We start from the raw sequence: 19,520 nt of genomic DNA on the forward strand, positions 1-19,520 counted from the left end.
AGGATATATATACCCACGCACTCAACAATACACGATAAACTGAAATACTTCAACTGGACCGCCAGCAGAAGTAATACAAACTACAGGAAAAAATTAAATGCCTGCCAGTATGCAGCATTGTTGTGAGGGCCAGCTAGTGTGAGAGCCAGCCAGTGTGAGGGCCAGCCAGTGTGAGGGCCAGCCAGTGTGAGGGTGCGTGGGAAGGTCACAGTAATTTAATGTGACGGGAGGTGTGGCTTGAGGCGTGTTGGTGAGTGGTGTGACCTGTCTGGATTACTGTCAGGGTCTGCAGGAAAGTGTATGACAACTGCCACCACACAAGTGTCTGGAGGGGAGGCACAAGTATGGGGAGGGGCGGGGAGTGGCCGAGCAGGTGTGGGGAGGGGCGGGGAGTGGCCGAGCAGGTGTGGGGAGGGGCGGGGAGTGGCCGAGCAGGTGTGGGGAGGGGCGGGGAGTGGCCGAGCAGGTTTGGGGAGGGGCGGGGAGTGGCCGAGCAGGTGTGGGGAGGGGCGGGGAGTGGCCGAGCAGGTGTGGGGAGGGGCGGGGAGTGGCCGAGCAGGTTTGGGGAGGGGCGGGGAGTGGCCGAGCAGGTGTGGGGAGGGGCGGGGAGTGGCCGAGCAGGTTTGGGGAGGGGCGGGGAGTGGCCGAGCAAGCTGGATGGGTAATGGTGGGGAACTGTGGGAAGTACGTGGAGAAGACAGACGGAAGCTGGTGGTGCATGACGTGGTCACCTGCTGGAGGACAGTCGTGAGGTCAGGTGTCAGCTGTGGCTGGCAGGAGGCGGGAGTGTGAGGGAAGACCTCTCCCCACCCACCACTCCCTCAGGCTCAACAGGCGGCAAGAAAAAACTGAACATTTCCACCATGTAGTATGGAGAGGGAGGGAGGGTGTACTGCCACGGATGTTTTATAATACTGTGTGACGTAGAGATGATGTTTAGCGTGAGTGTACTCTGGTCTGGTCCTCCGGGAAATGAAGGGAAGAAATGAGTGAAATTTTGTTTCGAAGAATTTTAGATTTGTTTTCCCTTTTGAATGAGGTTTGTTTACTGATAACAGACATGAATGAAGTATCTGTTTAGCCTCAGTCAGTCAGTCAGTTAGTCAGTCAGTCAGTCAGTGTGACGATGTGACGGTCTTGCAACCGCTCACATCATGTGGTTGGTCACTGCAGCAGTATTCCTGCATCACACAGCTGGTAACCATTTCTTGTTCCACTATTGCCATTTTGCTGTTCACATGTCGTGTGTGCACATGATCGAGTCTCGCTAATATGGAGACATTTTCCTGTGTTGTGATGTCGCGATCATTCACTGTTTTGGCCAGCCGTGACCTGCCAGCTGGGAGTCTGCCATCATATTTATGATGTAGATTTCGTGCGAAGTTCTTCCTTCATAACTTTGTGTTTTCCTAAGTGACGGAATGATTTATTTTTCTTGAATTTATACCAGATTTTCCTGAACTTTGATCAGGTTTCGTAAGTAAAACTAACCACTGTATTCTAAGTGTGGTTTAACCAGAGCGTTATACATTAAGTGATTTATCATCTTTCATATAAACAGTTTCTGATAACGAAACTACATCACATGTTGGCGTGGTTATCTGCAGCTGTGTACTCTTATCTGGTTATATCAATAATTATTTATTCATATTGTTTTCTTTCTTCACTTCTGCATGAGGGTTCACCTCCCATTTTCTATTTGCCGTTGATATTCTGCTGACCAGAATACATAAGGTTGGTCAACACGGGAGGTCACGTCTCAGGACACCTCATTACTTCGTCTAAATCACTTTGAACATCAGTCAGTCTTCCTTTGACTTTGATATACTTTCTAATTTCGTGTCGTCGACATATCTTGAAAAATGCTACAGGTGAGTCTTATCAGTAGATCACTAGCATAGATAGAGGCGGGGCGGGGCTGCCCTGGGGTGGAGCGGGTCAGGTGTGGGATGGGAGGGTGAGGGGCGGGGCGGGGCGGGGCTGCCCTGGGGTGGAGCGGGTCAGGTGTGGGATGGGAGGGTGAGGGGCGGGGCGGGGCGGGGCGGGGGTGGCGTGCCACTACACCATCACAAGCCATGATCCACGCGCACTTCACTTTTTCCCCCCAGTATTTTTACACTTTTCTCTCCAACGACCCTTGTCCTGAGAGAGAGAGAGAGAGAGAGAGAGAGAGAGAGAGAGAGAGAGAGAGAGAGAGAGAGAGAGAGAGAGAGAGAGAGAGACATGTGTATACATTTCTAGTATTGTGGTCGTAGTGTTGTTAGCTGCGGGGGACAACATCCACCTCACCGCCTCCCACACGTCATTGTCAACATTGTCATATCAGATCTTGGTCTCCTGAGTGTGGCACTCACCTGTGAGGCCCTCATGTGTGAGGCCTACACCCATAAGGGCCTCATGGATGAGTCCCTCATTTGTGAGGTCTACCTACACACACGAGTGCCTCATGTGTGAGGCCTGAGCCGTGAAGCCGGGGAGGGGGGGGGGGGCTCTCCGCCTGGCTGTTGGTCACGTCACATTTGTCAAGCATTCTGGTCCTGCTCCCGAGAGATGGCTGCTTGCACGCCTCCTGCTCCCGAGAGATGGCTGCTTGCACGCCTCCTGCTCCCGAGAGATGGCTGCTTGCACGCCTCCTGCTCCCGAGAGGTGGCTGCTTGCACGCCTCCTGCTCCCGAGAGGTGGCTGCTTGCACGCCTCCTGCTCCCGAGAGGTGGCTGCTTGCATGCCTCCTGCTCCCGAGAGGTGGCTGCTTGCATGCCTCTGTGGTGTTCATGAACGTAATCTTTAATGTTATGATGATTGCCAAGTGTAGATCATGATAATAACTTTTGTTCTTCATGTTACAGGTACAAGGAATGAAAACAAGAAATACACTTTTGAAATACAGTAGCTTCAGCTCGTCCACTGTAGAGGAATACAGTAGGGGTCACCGGTCAGGCGGGCCAAGAAACTACAGTGTGTTTGACTGACCAAAGTGTGTGATTGGCTACTGAGCAGCGTCGTGGGTACAACCTCTGTGACCTCGTCTTTATGACCTCTCCTCTGTGACCTCCCCTAATGTGGAGTTCAGAGATCAATGCAAGAATGTGTCGCGTGAGACCTTGGCACACCTAACGACCTCATATGACCTGGTCAGTCGGAGGCTGGTGACCTCAGGTGAGCAGGAGGTCCCTGACCTAGCCGCCGAGGAGGTCAAGGACTTGTGGTGCCTTGACGTCAAGACGGTATACGTGTATCAAACCTGTACTGACTTCCTGGAGGACCGACCCTCTTGCTGGTGACCTCGCACGGGTGCAACATGTCAGGTCAAAGGTTAATGCACTGTCTCCTCTTCCTTGGAATCACAGGTGAGTGACCTGAGATGTGAGGATGTATGTATGTATGTATGAGTGTGATAGTGCAGATCCTCATAATATTCCGGGGTTGGTTCATAATACTCCGGGGTTGGTTCATAATACTCTGGGGTTAGTTCATAATACTCTGGGGGTTAGTTCATAATACTCTGGGGGTTGGATCATAATACTCCGGGGGTTAGTTCATAATACTCTGGGGGTTAGTTCATAATACTCTGGGGGTTGGTTCATAATACTCCGGGGTTGGTTCATAATACTCTGGGGTTAGTTCATAATACTCTGGGGGTTGGTTCATAATACTCTGGGGTTAGTTCATAATACTCTGGGGGTTAGTTCATAATACTCTGGGGGTTGGATCATAATACTCCGGGGGTTAGTTCATAATACTCTGGGGGTTAGTTCATAATACTCTGGGGGTTGGTTCATAATACTCCGGGGTTGGTTCATAATACTCTGGGGTTAGTTCATAATACTCTGGGGGTTGGTTCATAATACTCTGGGAGTTAGTTCATAATACTCTGGGGGTTGGTTCATAATACTCTGGGGTTAGTTCATAATACTCTGGGGGTTAGTTCATAATACTCCGGGGTTGGTTCATAATACTCTGGGGTTAGTTCATAATACTCTGGGGGTTAGTTCATAATACTCTGGGGGTTAGTTCATAATACTCTGGGGGTTAGTTCATAATACTCCGGGGTTGGTTCATAATACTCCGGGGTTGGTTCATAATACTCTGGGGGTTAGTTCATAATACTCCGGGGTTGGTTCATAATACTCCGGGGTTAGTTCATAATACTCTGGGGGTTAGTTCATAATACTCCGGGGTTGGTTCATAATACTCCGGGGTTGGTTCATAATACTCCGGGGTTGGTTCATAATATTCTGGGGGTTAGTTCATAATACTCCGGGGTTGGTTCATAACACTCTGGGGGTTGGTTCATAATACTCTGGGGTTGGTTCATAATACTCCGGGGTTGGTTCATAATACTCTGGGGTTGGTTCATAATATTCTGGGGGTTAGTTCATAATACTCCGGGGTTGGTTCATAACACTCTGGGGGTTGGTTCATAATACTCTGGGGTTGGTTCATAATACTCCGGGGTTGGTTCATAATACTCTGGGGTTGGTTCATAATACTCTGGGGGTTAGTCCAACGTACTTGAGGGGTTGACTCATCACACTTTAGGCTGTCCTCAAACTGAGCATCATATTATGTACACTCGTCTTGTGGGTGGAGATGGCTTGACCCGAAACTAAAATATCGGGAAGTCACGGCAGATTTGAATCTTTAGTAACTTTAGAATCATCACAGGCTTGAAGGGACCTTACGTCTCAGTCTGCTGAGCTTAAGCTTGTAGTGATGATGAGGATGAGCCAGCGTGAGTGTGGGAGCTGATGGTGACTGTGGGAGCTGATGGTGAGTGTGGGAGCTGATGGTGAGTGTGGGAGCTGATGGTGTGTGTGGGAGCTGATGGTGAGTGTGGGAGCTGATGGTGAGTGTGGGAGCTGATGGTGTGTGTGGGAGCTGATGGTGACTGTGGGAGCTGATGGTGAGTGTGGGAGCTGATGGTGAGTGTGGCAACACTGACGCTGCTCAAGTAATGCTTCGTCAGCAACACCTCAAACCTCACACCCCACACCTCTACCTCACACCTCACTACCTCATACCTCACCTGCACTGTCTCTCATGTAACCTCAAGTGAGTCTCTGCTGTCTGTCTCATTGCTCTGTCTGCCGCAGACATGTTCATCGTGGACAGTAAGGTTCGTATAGACCCACGAAGGAATGACCTGAAGGAGCCTGTGGCTATCCCGGTGACTCCCTCCCCTGACCCGGAGCCCCACTTCGCCTCGGACTCCCCCCGTCAGGTCATGGCAGCCGTGGGGGCCCCAGCGCTCATCCCGTGTAAGCCCCGCAGTCTGGGCTCCAAGTCTGTGAGTTACTGAAAAACCTGCTTCTCTGTGGCATGTGTTGAGGGAATGACGTGTGTGTGTGTGTGTGTGTGTGTGTGTGTGTGTGTGTGTGTGTGTGTGTGTACGGGATAGATTTAATTGGAACAATGTGGTATACAGGGGTCGACGAGCAGTTTGTGGACTGAACCAGTCATGTGAAGCGTCTGGGATGAACCACTGAAAGTTTTGTGTGGCCTGGTTGTGGATAGGCTTGTATGTGTGATTGTCTGTTTGCAATAGATAGATAGATAGATAGATAGATAGATAGATATATATATATAGATAGATAGATATATATATATATATATAGAGAGAGAGAGAGAGAGAGAGAGAGTCGAGATGGGTGACTCAGTGTCCAGTTTAATTACAGCACACACACACCAGTGCTGGTTATGTAATTAAAGTTTTACAGTTGTCCAAGCAGCTGAATGTTAAATCATGACTTACATTTTGGCTGGTTATATTAATGCTTCCTTCTTACCTGAAATATGATAAAGTTATAAATGATATGTATGTATATCTGTCTACATATATACCTCCATATGTACCTACATATATACCTACATATGTACCTACATATATACCTACATATGTACCTACATATATACCTACATATATATACCTCCTCTGTTGATCATGGCTGAGAGTACATGTTTGGGTGTGGTGTGTAGGGTCACCTGGCGGCGCTGTGTTCGGTCAGTCCTGAAGTGTCGACTGCTTGGGTCCGGCTGGGTCAGGTGTGGCTGAGGACAGTAGTTGGTCCGGCTGGGTCAGGTGTGGCTGAGGACAGTAGTTGGTCCGGCTGGGTCAGGTGTGGCTGAGGACAGTAGTTGGTCTGGCTGGGTCGGGTGTGGCTGAGGACAGTAGTTGGTCTGGCTGGGTCGGGTGTGGCTGAGGACAGTAGTTGGTCTGGCTGGGTCAGGTGTGGCTGAGGACAGTAGTTGGTCCGGCTGGGTCAGGTGTGGCTGAGGACAGTAGTTGGTCCGGCTGGGTCAGGTGTGGCTGAGGACAGTAGTTGGTCTGGCTGGGTCAGGTGTGGCTGAGGACAGTAGTTGGTCCGGCTGGGTCAGGTGTGGCTGAGGACAGTAGTTGGTCCGGCTGGGTCAGGTGTGGCTGAGGACAGTAGTTGGTCTGGCTGGGTCAGGTGTGGCTGAGGTCAGTAGTTGGTCCGGCTGGGTCAGGTGTGGCTGAGGACAGTAGTTGGTCTGGCTGGGTCAGGTGTGGCTGAGGACAGTAGTTGGTCCGGCTGGGTCAGGTGTGGCTGAGGACAGTAGTTGGTCTGGCTGGGTCAGGTGTGGCTGAGGACAGTAGTTGGTCTGGCTGGGTCAGGTGTGGCTGAGGACAGTAGTTGGTCAAAAGCTCATACTTTACGTCGATAATTTACGACGGGATTATACGTTACGTCCGACGCCAGACGTAAATATCTGGTGGAGAGTAGCGATGTTTGGCAACCCAGGCGTAGTAAACATGCAATATATTGTTATATTTTCTTGTTTCATGAATGAACGAACACAACCCTCTGAGTTGTAACACATGTTGTGATGGCAGCACAACCCTCTGAGTTGTAGCACATGTTGTGATGGCAGCACAACCCTCTGAGTTGTAACACATGTTGTGATGGCAGCACAACCCTCTGAGTTGTAGCACATGTTGTGATGACGGATGAGGATGTCCTCGTATTGATTGTGTTAATATCAAGTTTATATGTATATACATTATTCATAATGTTTCGTATATCAAGTATATAGATACATACATTATTCATAATGTTTCGTATATCAGAACGAAAATGACATATCAGTGCACAACTTAATTCATTATATTATGAAAAACGGGAAAGTTTTTCAATTCATCAGCATCATACACCAGGCACCTGACCTGTCGTAGAACAGAACTGATGAAGAATATATATATATATATATATATATATATATATATATATATATATATATATATATATATATATATGACGGACGATGTCTGTGTTAATGATGGATGTAATTAGTGAAAGATTGAGACAAGTGAGAGACGTTTTGTATGGATGTTGTGTAGTGAAGGAAGGCATGATATGGTGATCATGAATGAACAATGGAATGTGATGTTAGACTGAAGGATCAACTGAAGTAGGATAATCATGATGGAAAGATAAAGTGAAGAATAATTATAGTTTCATTATCATTAGATAATTTCCCTTAGTTACTCTAGTTCATCAAGTCTTGTCATTAAGAATGTAACTGATTATAGGATTATAATATGATCATTGTGTAATAATCATATGGTATCTGTGGGTAGAAGGAAACATTATGATATATTTATCATTATAATCACAAGAGTATGATTAATATTTATAATTCTTCCATTTTATTATTTTCTGATTTTGAACAAAAAGTTTTTGTTAACGTTAAAAAATATTTTCAAGTTTTACCCGCATTATATTTTCGTTAATATTTTCATACAAAATATATATATATAATTTTCCACAACCTTGAGCACAACACGTGTGCTTCATAATGATTATAATTCTGGAATTCAGTAATTATTTGATGATTATTATTAAGTCTTATAATTAGTGCAATAACTGAATGGTCGAACTATTTCATAATTATTCGTTTCATAATAAGTTGTTGACCATCAGTCACAGGAACTTTGATCATATATGTGTCAAAATTTTTTCACGCACGAAAAATGTTATCTTTTATTCCAAATGAAAGAAAACGTTATGTGGGTTGAACACTTCCCTGCATGGTTATAACTGTTTCCTACACATAATAACTTTACAACCTGAGTGTAGGAGGTTGTTGTTGTAGTGTTGAACACAACTCTGGTGTTATGATATCGTGTACAGGTTGTCACTTCATGTAATTACTCATTTAAATGACCATATGATTCAGAATGTATCATAATACTTCACTTTAAACTCATGTGGGGATCTGTTGGCCAGACGAAACATTATGATAATATTCCATTATCATTTATAGTACAGAAGCCTTTCATTATGTTACATTACAGTATGTTAAATTATGTTACATTACATTGTTACACTAAATTATGTTACATTACATTGTTAAATTATGTTACATTACATTGTTAATTGAATTATGTTACATTACATTTGTTAAATTCTGTTACATTAAATTGTTACATTACATTAAGTTACATTATCTCAAATTACATTGTTACATTACATTCCTGAAGCAAAATGCATTGAAATCTTACCTGTATTTGTTTATCTTGTTCTGCAGATGAACATGGTTGAGAACTGAAGTGAACGGTATATCATTCATGATGAACACGAGTCTGGGGTTGAATTATTGTTCAGTACCCGCTGAGTCGTACACTAAAGCATTTAAATAATTTAATGTTTAAAATATTTGATTATTTTACACTTTTTGATTACATTGTATTTGTGAGGCAGATCAAACGTTACGAAATATTTCGCATGGATATTTCAAATATGAAAGACTTTCATTATGTTATATTCAAATATTGAAATAGGTAAATATTTGGCCTGAAAAATGCTCTGAAGTGTTGTCTGCTGGAGTTAATATTTTTCTTCGCAAAATATATTTCCTTAAATACTTTGATGTAAGAAATATTTTTCCTGTAGAATACAGTACTAGACTTGACTGCTACAGCCACTGACTGCTACAGCCACTGACTGCTACAGTCACTGACTGCTACAGCCACTGACTGCTACAGCCACTGACTGCTACAGCCACTGACTGCTACAGCCACTGACTGCTACAGTCACTGACTGCTACAGTCACTGACTGCTACAGTCACAGTAAACTATGTTAGTTATTATTGTTTACAAATATTTTACGGAAAACTCGTAACTTGTCACATTAAAACAGAGCAAACTGAAGGTGAAGTTGACTGGGAATATGTCTAACTGATATGGTGTTGGGTCAAATGTCGAGCCAATACTGAATACCTTGGGTTTAGTTTGAGTGAAGATGACGTAGAATGAATGAATGAATGAATGAAGGAAGGAAGGAAGGAAGGAAGGAAGGAAGGAAGGGAACTCCATGTGGTCATAATGAGCAAACTTGTCAACAAACGAGCTGTGGTGTCTGTGACTGTGTTTGTCTTTGTGTTTATCTGTCTTTGTCTGTCCCCTCACACCTGCAGGGGGTGTAAGGGATCGAGAGACACAGACAGGAAACATAAACACGTGTGTCCTATCCGGTATTAACCCCCCTCGTGTCCCCTCCTCTGGTGTGTGTGTGTGTGTGTGTGTGTGTGTGTGTCTCCTCTCCGGTATTAACCCGGTGTCCCCTCCTGGTGTGGCAGGTGTCGTGGATCCGACACCGTGACCTGCACGTGCTCACGGTGGGTTCCTTCACCTTCACCAACGACCAGAGGTTCTCCGCGCACCGGGACGCAGCCACGGGGGACTGGGCCCTAGTGTTGCGTCACCCTCAACCCTCAGACTCTGGCTTCTACGAGTGTTCCATCTCCACCAAACCCGTCACTGCCATCACTGTCAAGCTTAGTGTTGTAGGTGAGTAGTGTTGTAGGTGAGTAGTGTTGTAGGTGAGTTGTGTTCTAGGTGAGTTGTGTTGTAGGTAAGTTGTAGGGGCTCCTCCAGCTGTTGTGGGTGAGTGGTAGGGCTCCCACGGCCGGTGTGGGTGAGACACCAGTGTTGAGGAGTGTGGTGGAGTTGTTGTTGTGGAGTGTTGTGGGTCACGTGACGGCAGCGGCTGCCACGATGCTGAGCCCCTGGGGTCATCATCACTAGGTGGGGGGGGAGGGGGACCCCCAGGGATGGTGGAGAGGAGTAGCTTTCGTCACGTGACCTTCAGGCAGGAACAACCGAACTTATCATTTACTGAAGACAATGTATATATGAAGACAATGTATATATGAAGACAATGTATATATGAAGACAATTTATATATGAAGACAGTGTATATATGAAGACAATGTATATATGAAGACAGTGTATATATGAAGACAGTGTATATATGAAGACAATGTATATATGAAGACAATGTATATATGAAGACAATGTATATATGAAGACAGTGTATATATGAAGACAATGTATATATGAAGACAATGTATATATGAAGACAGTGTATATATGAAGACAATGTATATATGAAGACAGTGTATATATGAAGACAATGTATATATGAAGACAATGTATATATGAAGACAGTGTATATATGAAGACAATGTATATATGAAGACAGTGTATATATGAAGACAGTGTATATATGAAGACAATGTATATATGAAGACAGTGTATATATGAAGACAATGTATATATGAAGACAGTGTATATATGAAGACAATGTGTATATGAAGACAATGTATATATGAAGACAGTGTATATATGAAGACAATGTATATATGAAGACAATGTATATATGAAGACAGTGTATATATGAAGACAATGTATATATGAAGACAGTGTATATATGAAGACAATGTATATAAGAAGACAGTGTATATATGAAGACAGTGTATATATGAAGACAATGTATATATGAAGACAGTGTATATATGAAGACAGTGTATATATGAAGACAATGTATATATGAAGATAGTGTATATATGAAGACAATGTATATATGAAGACAGTGTATATATGAAGACAGTGTATATATGAAGACAGTGTATATATGAAGACAATGTATATATGAAGACAATGTATATATGAAGACAGGGTATATATGAAGACAGTGTATATATGAAGACAGGGTATATATGAAGACAGTGTATATATGAAGACAATGTATATATGAAGACAATGTATATATGAAGACAGTGTATATATGAAGACAGTGTATATATGAAGATAGTGTATATATGAAGACAATGTATATATGAAGACAATGTATATATGAAGACATTGTATATATGAAGACAGTGTATATATGAAGACAATGTATATATGAAGACAGTGTATATATGAAGACAATGTATATATGAAGACAGTGTATATATGAAGACAGTGTATATATGAAGACAGTGTATATATGAAGACAGTGTATATATGAAGACAATGTATATATGAAGACAGTGTATATATGAAGACAGTGTATATATGAAGACAGTGTATATATGAAGACAATGTATATAAGAAGACAGTGTATATATGAAGACAATGTATATATGAAGACAATGTATATATGAAGACAGTGTATATATGAAGACAGTGTATATATGAAGACAGTGTATATATGAAGACAATGTATTTATGAAGACAGTGTATATATGATGAAGACAGTGTATATATGAAGACAGTGTATATATGAAGACAGTGTATATATGAAGACAGTGTATATAGCTGTTGTAATCTGAATGTGTATAGATGTTGTGATCTGAATGTATATACCTGTTGTGACCTGGATGAATATACCTGTTGTGACAATGTATATACCTGTTCTGACAATGTATATAGCTGTTGTGATCTGAGTGTATATAGCTGTTGTGTCTGGAAGGTATACAGGTTGTATGTTGTATAAATAGTCTCCATTATCTTAACTGTATCATGAAGCAAATCATGTATGCAAAGTAGTCTGAGGTTTTGAGAGTTTGTTATGTTCACATCAAAACCAGGAAGCCTTCCGTTGTGTCTGTCCTGCAGCAGATGACTGTGTGAGTCTTCACCTGTGTTGACGTGCAGGAGGCCAGCTGATCCTGACGTATGTAAACAAACCCAGGACTCAGGCCAGCCAGTGGCCGGGGCACAACACGGCTCCAGCACAGACTGGGGGGGGCTCAGGAAACCAACCACGTTGTTAATTTTCATAAGGTTGTTGCTGGTGTTGTAGAGGTTGTTGCTGGTGTGTTGTAGAGGTTATTTGCTGGTGTGTTGTAGAGGTTGTTGCTGGTGTGTTGTAGAGGTTGTGAGTGTCGGGCAGGTGACGAGTAGACGTGACGTGGTTGTCTCAGACGGAGTTATAATCCACACTGGATCAGGTTCAGGTCACTGTGACCTGCCGCTCCCCTTCCTTATGAGTCACGTGACCAAGCCCCGCCCAGTTGTAGTTCCCTGGTGATATCTTGTTCATGATTGGTTGCCTCCGTCACCCTCTTCTTTGTCTCTCCCAATCTGTACGGATGATTGAGGAGATGTCTCACTGGTTCTGTATCTTCACTATTGTATTGGTCATGTTAGGGTGTCTCACATGTTATGGTGTCTCACATGTTAGGGTGTCTCACATGTTAGGGTGTCTCACATGTTATGGTGTCTCACATGTTAGGGTGTCTCACATGTTATGGTGTCTCACATGTTAGGGTGTCTCACATGTTAGGGTGTCTCACATGTTAGGGTGTCTCACATGTTATGGTGTCTCACATGTTATGGTGTCTCACATGTTATGGTGTCTCACATGTTAGGGTGTCTCACATGTTAGGGTGTCTCACATGTTAGGGTGTCTCACATGTTAGGGTGTTCTCTTGCCCTTGTTTGCACACGTATGCTCGTCTCCCTCACGTACGTCGTCCCGTTCATCCTGTACATGGCAGTCTGTGCTCCACACATTTGTCTTGTGTGTTTTTCTCTTTTGTCATTCATTGTGTTGCCCATCTTGGTCCCTGATCCGTGTGGAAAACTTTTTTCACTTGTGTTGCCGACGATTTGTGGAGAATCATTATATCTGAATCATGGTTACCAGCTTGTAACCCCAGACCACCAGGGTCGTGGAGGCCACGAACACTCACACTCACAACTCCAGAGGTCATTGTGAGCCTCCCAGTGTTGTAACATCGGCTAAATGGATCATGTCACTCCCTCCTGTGTGTGTGTGTGTGTGTGTGTGTGTGTGTGTGTGTTGCAAGGTTATACGGGAGACCACGTGTTCTGTGCAACACCTGGTTGTTGTGTTCATGTCTTCAGTTCGTCCTGGACCAACGCCTTTCTATATATGACTTTCATACACACATACAGTACCTTTATATTTACCTGTATAAATAGTTACTCACCTGTGTACCGCAGTACCGTTGGCCGAGCTGCTGGGTGATGGGAACGTGTACCTGGATCGTGGCAGTACCCTGAACCTCACCTGCATGGTACACTTCAGCCCCACACCGCCGGAATTCATCCTGTGGTACCACAGGGACAAGGTGAGTGTACCGTGCCAACCTCTGTACCACAGGGACAAGGTGAGTGTACCGTGCCAGCCTCTGTACCACAGGGACAAGGTGAGTGTACCGTGCCAGCCTCTGTACCACAGGGACAAGGTGAGTGTACCGTGCCAGCCTCTGTACCACAGGGACAAGGTGAGTGTACCGTGCCAGCCTCTGTACCACAGGGACAAGGTGAGTGTACCGTGCCAACCTCTGTACCACAGGGACAAGGTGAGTGTACCGTGCCAACCTCTGTACCATAGTGTGTCATCTGACGTCCTCTCTCTCTATGGCTTGTTGTTGTGGCCACCTAGCGCTAGCGGTAGACGCTACGCTGAGGTCGAACTGTATGCAACACATGTGACGCAATTGACGCAACACACGTGACACAATTGACACAACACATGTGACAAGTGACGCAACACATGTGACACAATTGACGCAACACACGTGACACAATTGACACAACACATGTGACAAGTGACGCAACACATGTGACACAAGTGACGCAACACACGTAACGCAACAAGAGACGCAATACAAGTGATGCAACACAAGTGACAGTCTTGTGAAACACCTTTTAGATGATGATGTGTTGTGCAGCTGGTCTGTCGTGTCTCCCACCTAACCTCCACACCAGGTGGGCCACACACCACCTAACCTAACCTAACCTCCACACCAGGTGGGCCACACACCACCTAACCTAACCTAACCTCCACACCAGGTGGGCCACACACCACCTAACCTAACCTAACCTCCACACCAGGTGGGCCACACACCACCTAACCTAACCTAACCTAACCTCCACACCAGGTGGGCCACACACCACCTAACCTAACCTAACCTAACCTCCACACCAGGTGGGCCACACACCACCTAACCTAACCTAACCTAACCTCCACACCAGGTGGGCCACACACCACCTAACCTAACCTAACCTCCACACCAGGTGGCTCACACACCACCTAACCTAACCTAACCCACTAGTCTGCTCCTGACATGGTACCTTGCACCCACCCTCACCTCCCCTACTAGCCCTCTGGTCCTTCCCAGCTGGCCAGCTAAGCTGGTCCCCCAGCTAACCTTCTCATCTCACCCGCAGCTGGTGAATTACGGTGAGGCGGGTCGGGCCATCAGAGTGGAGACCCAGCACATGGGCGACACTACCCGCTCCTCCCTCCTCCTGTACAACGCCACCGGCTGGGACTCAGGCCAGTACTCCTGCAAACCCTCCAACGCTGACAAGGTCTCCACCAAGGTCCACGTCCTCAGGAGTAAGTCCTAGCCATAGTCTTAGCTGCATACGTCACTCAGCTACGAGGAGAGCCTCAGCGGTACGTGTCTCGTGGTCAGGGGTGTAGAGGTGAGCCTCAGGTGTACGTGCCTCGTGGTCAGGGGTGTAGAGGTGAGCCTCAGGTGTACGTGTCTCGTGTCAGGGGTGTAGAGGTGAGCCTCAGGTGTACGTGTCTCGTGGTCAGGGGTGTAGAGGTGAGCCTCAGGTGTACGTGCCTCGTGGTCAGGGGTGTAGATTCCTGCAGTTGTGGTACACAGGGGCTGTCGTCACCTGGGGTGTTCCTGTGTACTGGGGTTGTGGCCTGGACCCCCAGCAAGACGCCTCCCCCAGCTGAGGGGTTAGCCCTAGCGTTGACCCCGAGGTGGAGGAGCATCTCATCTGTACGTCCTCAGTGGACGCCAGGCAATCAAGGACTCACGTACGTATGACGTCATGGGTTAGGTTATAGGGAAGGAGGCGACCTGCTCTGCCTGTTGTAAGGTGAGGTGTGGAGGGCCTGACCACCATGTCTAGTTACAGGAATACAAAACTTGAACCAGAGTTTGCTGGATGATCATTATCAAAGGGAATTTTGAGTGTGACAACTTTTAACTTTATGACTGAAGGAATGAAGTTACTGTATACCTTCCCCGTCTGTAGCGGGAAACACAGAGCCAAGACAGAGCCTGACGGTACGTGTTGTTGTATGTGTCGTCATGTGTTGTGTTGTGGGTGTGTGGCAACTGTGGAGACGTGTATGCCCAGCGATATGTGCGGCGGGACCCCTCTGTACATGGTGGAGAGAGAGAGAGAGAGAGAGGGAGAGAGAGAGAGAGAGAGAGAGAGAGGCTTACCAATTCTAGTGGTAATCTCTTCCTCTCACTCAGACCATTACCACTCACGCACGGGCCACTCTGCCTGCCTGGCTCTATGTGAATCAAACACATCCAAAGGGATATTCGTCTCTCTCTCTCTCTCTCTCTCTCTCTCTCTCTCTCTCTCTCTCTCTCTCTCTCTCTCTCTCTCTCTCTCTCCCTACTATCTTGTCGAGGTTGGATCAGCCGCGATCAATGTGTCAACACAAAGATCAGGGAGTGAAAGATGCTGTGGGACCTGTGGTCACCCCCCCCCCCCTGCCTGGGACAGCCCCGAGCCCTCCTGTACCGACCGTTTACCGTGTGTGGGGACACGTTACGTACCAGGTCAACCAGCAGTAAGTGGTCATCAAGACTGATCACGGCGCTGGCTGGAGATGCGGGGCAACGGAGAACCCCAGACCCGGGGATGTGCTGGTGTTGTGACCCCAGACATAGGGGTGTGCGGGGGATGTGGTCTCAGGCCAGCCACTGTTAGACACCACAGCAAGACACCACAGCAAGACACCACAGCAAGACACCACAACTAGACACCACAGCAAGACACCACAGCAAGACACCACAGCAAGACACCACAACTAGACACCATAGCAAGACACCACAGCAAGACACCACAGCAAGACACCACAGCTACAGAGCCAAACGTCTTGTCTCGTACATCTGTTGTCTACTTTTAGTTTCAAGTCAAACAAAAGTTGGTTCTGTACTTCCCAAGTTTGTGTCAAGAAATTTAATCTTTTGTTTTCATTTTTGTTGACGTGGTTGATGATAGAGGCATGGGTACCTGCTGGTTGGTTGCTAACACCAGTATGAGTGAGCTCTGGTTGGTTGATATCACCAATATGAGTGAGCTCTGGTTGGTGTAGGCAATACCATAAGTTAGGTTCCTGCTGGCTGCACCTGATCTGATCATTTCAACTTGATATTTGAACTGCTGCATCCTGAGTGGAGACTACACAGTTCCTGCTGCATCCTGAGTGAAGACTACACAGTTCCCATGTTCATTTATCATATCATTGTTTGAACACGTTCAATATTGTGTTCCAGCTGGTCGGTGCATACTTCATATGTATGATAGATTGGCGGAAATCTATCTTCACAAGGTATGATATATAGGCAGGAACCTAACCTCACAAGTTATGATATATAGGCAGGAACTTAACCTCACAAGGTATGATATATAGGCAGGAATCTAACCTCACAAAGTATGATATATAGGCAGGAACTTAACCTCACAAGGTATGATATATAGGCAGGAACTTAACCTCACAAGGTATGATATATAGGCAGCTTTATCTTAACAGGATGACTGTTGGACACTGGCCCTCAGGTCACCCCTCTGGTGGTGATCCTGAAGGTACTGTCTCAGGTCACCCCTCTGGTGGTGACCTGAAGGTACTATCTCAGGTCACCGCTCTGGCAGTGACCTGGAGGCTCACGCAGATGTTACCTGTGTCTCCCTCACGCAGGTAAGACGCCTGCTGCCATGCAGACCACAACGAGCGGAGGTCGACCTGCAGGAGAGTCTACCTCCCTCGTCCTGCTGCTGGTCCTTCTGGTCCCCCTCACCTCCCACCACTCTCACAGATAAGGCCTCTGGGAGAGCGACAGACGAGTGAGAGGAAGATACCTGGCTCCTGAGAATCATGACGTGTCTCTCTTCTGGGAGAGACAGCCTTCAGGGGAGAGTCTCGTGTGGAGGGACACCAGGACCACCAGGGGAGAGAGACAGCTGAGTCTCTCACTAGGAGACACTTCTTCACTGAGCAGCTTTACCTGTGTTCCTGCTGGGTTATATACCATACTGTTGTTGTCCAGGTTGTGGCTGGACTGTATCACGTTTGGTTATATCATGACTCGTCTAACATAGCAGGACATCACACATGACGAAGCAAAGTGTCTCTGGTTAGGTTATGGTAATATAACCCAACATAGCAAACAAAAATCCACATGAAGAAGCGAACAGGTTTTGGTCATAACACTTGTTATGTCACCTCAGAATGTACATTATGTATAGATTTTGGTTGTAATATATCATGTTTGGCTATATCATTGGTCTGTACAGCGATGTTACTCAGGTAATAGCTATGATCTATGTACCTTATTGTGTCATGTATGTATTATGGATCATCCTGAAGTTATGGACGTAAGAACTGCTGTCCCTCTGTACTCTGTCTTGTAGCCTGGCATCATCACTGAAGCCAGTGGAAGCCTGGGAGTGAAGCCTTCAGGATGTGTGGAGGAGGAAATGTTGCGTTTGTTTTTGATGATATGACCTGAAGTTATTTACTCTTAAGTAACCAATGTTTATCGTAATCAACTCGACTAGATTTATCCTCTTTTCATATAAGAAAAGATCAATGTACAAACCAATCTTCATTGCTTGTAGTTATACGACATTGTCCAGACGATGATATAGCCAGGGAAAGTGACCACACTCATACACCTGCTCACATTATAGTATATAGAAATGATTCCATTTTGACAAAGTATGCGTCTTTGTAACGTTTTGTGAGTATGTGAGTGTATATGGGAGGGACGTCTGGTGAGGTGGGCAGTGTGAGGGTGTGGGAGGGACGTCTGGTGAGGTGGGCAGTGTGAGGGTGTGGGAGGGACGTCTGGTGAGGTGGGCAGTGTGAGGGTGTGGGAGGGAGGCCTGGTGGACAGAGAACAGTCATGGACTGTGGCACTGTCTGTGTCTCACGTGTGGCAGGGAGAACATCGATGAACAAAACACGTGACGAACAACTGTGCAACTTGAGCCGGATTGAATTGGGGGGGGGGGGGGGTGGAGTCATTTGAGCACGACGGTACGACCCTTACGTATGATGTCCTGACCTATGACCTGACCCTTTTTAAAGTCAAGGTCATCATACTCAAACGTCTTACTTTTCGTGCTCCAGGGTCGTACCGGCGTGCTGATGGGTCGTACCGGCGTGCTCAGGGGTCGTACCCTGGTGCTCGAGGGTCGTACCGGCGTGCCTCAGGACTCACATGACTGAGATGTTGCGTTCAGTCTTCCTGGGCAGGTCAGGTCAGGTCAGGTCACTACTGTATATTGTATAATAAATATTGACTCAACTTTCAATGATGGTTTTGTTACCCCTCACCATAGGTCACCAGTCCTGACACCCGGCGCAGGTCACGGGGGAGGTCACCAGTCCTGACCTTAGCATAAGTCACCAGGGAGGTCACCAGTCCTGACTCCCGGCGCAGGTCACGAGTAAGATCACCAGTCCTGACCTTAGCGTAGGTCACCAGGGAGGTCACCAGTGCTGACCCTGGCGTAGGTCACCAGGTAGGTCACCAGCCTGGCAACACTGCTGACGGTAACCTCAGCATATGTACGACACGTTTACGTCAACATGGAGGAATGTTCCGAGCGGAACCTTTCGACTGCCACATGTTGTGGACACAAGACACGAACCTTGGAGCAAAATGTTTTGTTTATAATAAGTGTATGTGTGATGTGTAGGAGGAGTTGATGTCTTCGTGTGGTATAATAAGTGTATGTGTGATGTGTAGGAGGAGTTGATGTCTTCGTGTGGTATAATGTGATCATTACCAAGACTTATAACTCAAGTCTTACATAGACAATTCCTCCATTTAGATATTTTGTTGGACTGTGTCTTTAGAACATGTGGCTTGTGTTCGAGGCTCCAGTCAGGGGAAAAAAAGGCCACATCAAGGCCGGGCCAGGCCGGGGCGGGGCGGGGCGGACCAGGCAGGGGCGGGCCAGGCCGGGGCGGGCCAGGCCGGGGCGGACCAGGCCGGGGCGGGCCAGGCCGGGGCGGGCCTGGTTCCAGGACTCCCATCCTGACAAGAACCTCACTTCCTGGACACAACTTCCAGACATAAAAGTTTAAATAGTTTCCAGCTGGAGTTAAATGCCATGGTGGCTGACTGAAAACTCTCCTTCAAGATTAATATTGTAATTATAAGAGTTATCTTGACCCTAGTGTGGGGTGCCTGCTCATGTTATCTT

At 46.4% G+C, this 19,520-nt stretch overlaps 1 protein-coding gene across 3 annotated transcripts in view; it reads left to right on the forward strand.

Annotated features, from left to right (window-relative positions):
• Window positions 1-18,623, forward strand: part of LOC139752213 (immunoglobulin superfamily member 11-like) — a 46,944-nt gene extending 28,321 nt beyond the window's left edge. For 2 of the 3 annotated variants that reach the window (XM_071668212.1, XM_071668211.1), the window contains 6 exons: window positions 2,847-3,347; window positions 5,094-5,287; window positions 9,599-9,809; window positions 13,257-13,384; window positions 14,490-14,661; window positions 17,005-18,623. In XM_071668212.1, coding sequence (XP_071524313.1) covers window positions 3,299-3,347; window positions 5,094-5,287; window positions 9,599-9,809; window positions 13,257-13,384; window positions 14,490-14,661; window positions 17,005-17,126 — 876 coding nt within the window. In that variant the 5' untranslated portion in view covers window positions 2,847-3,298 and the 3' untranslated portion in view covers window positions 17,127-18,623. The remainder of the gene's footprint in view (window positions 1-2,846; window positions 3,348-5,093; window positions 5,288-9,598; window positions 9,810-13,256; window positions 13,385-14,489; window positions 14,662-17,004) is intronic. The other variant, XR_011713522.1, reaches the window with a different exon arrangement.
• Window positions 18,624-19,520: the final 897 nt, after the last annotated feature.

This window comes from Panulirus ornatus, chromosome 12 (assembly GCF_036320965.1).
Source record: "Panulirus ornatus isolate Po-2019 chromosome 12, ASM3632096v1, whole genome shotgun sequence".
Taxonomy (NCBI): domain Eukaryota; kingdom Metazoa; phylum Arthropoda; class Malacostraca; order Decapoda; family Palinuridae; genus Panulirus; species Panulirus ornatus.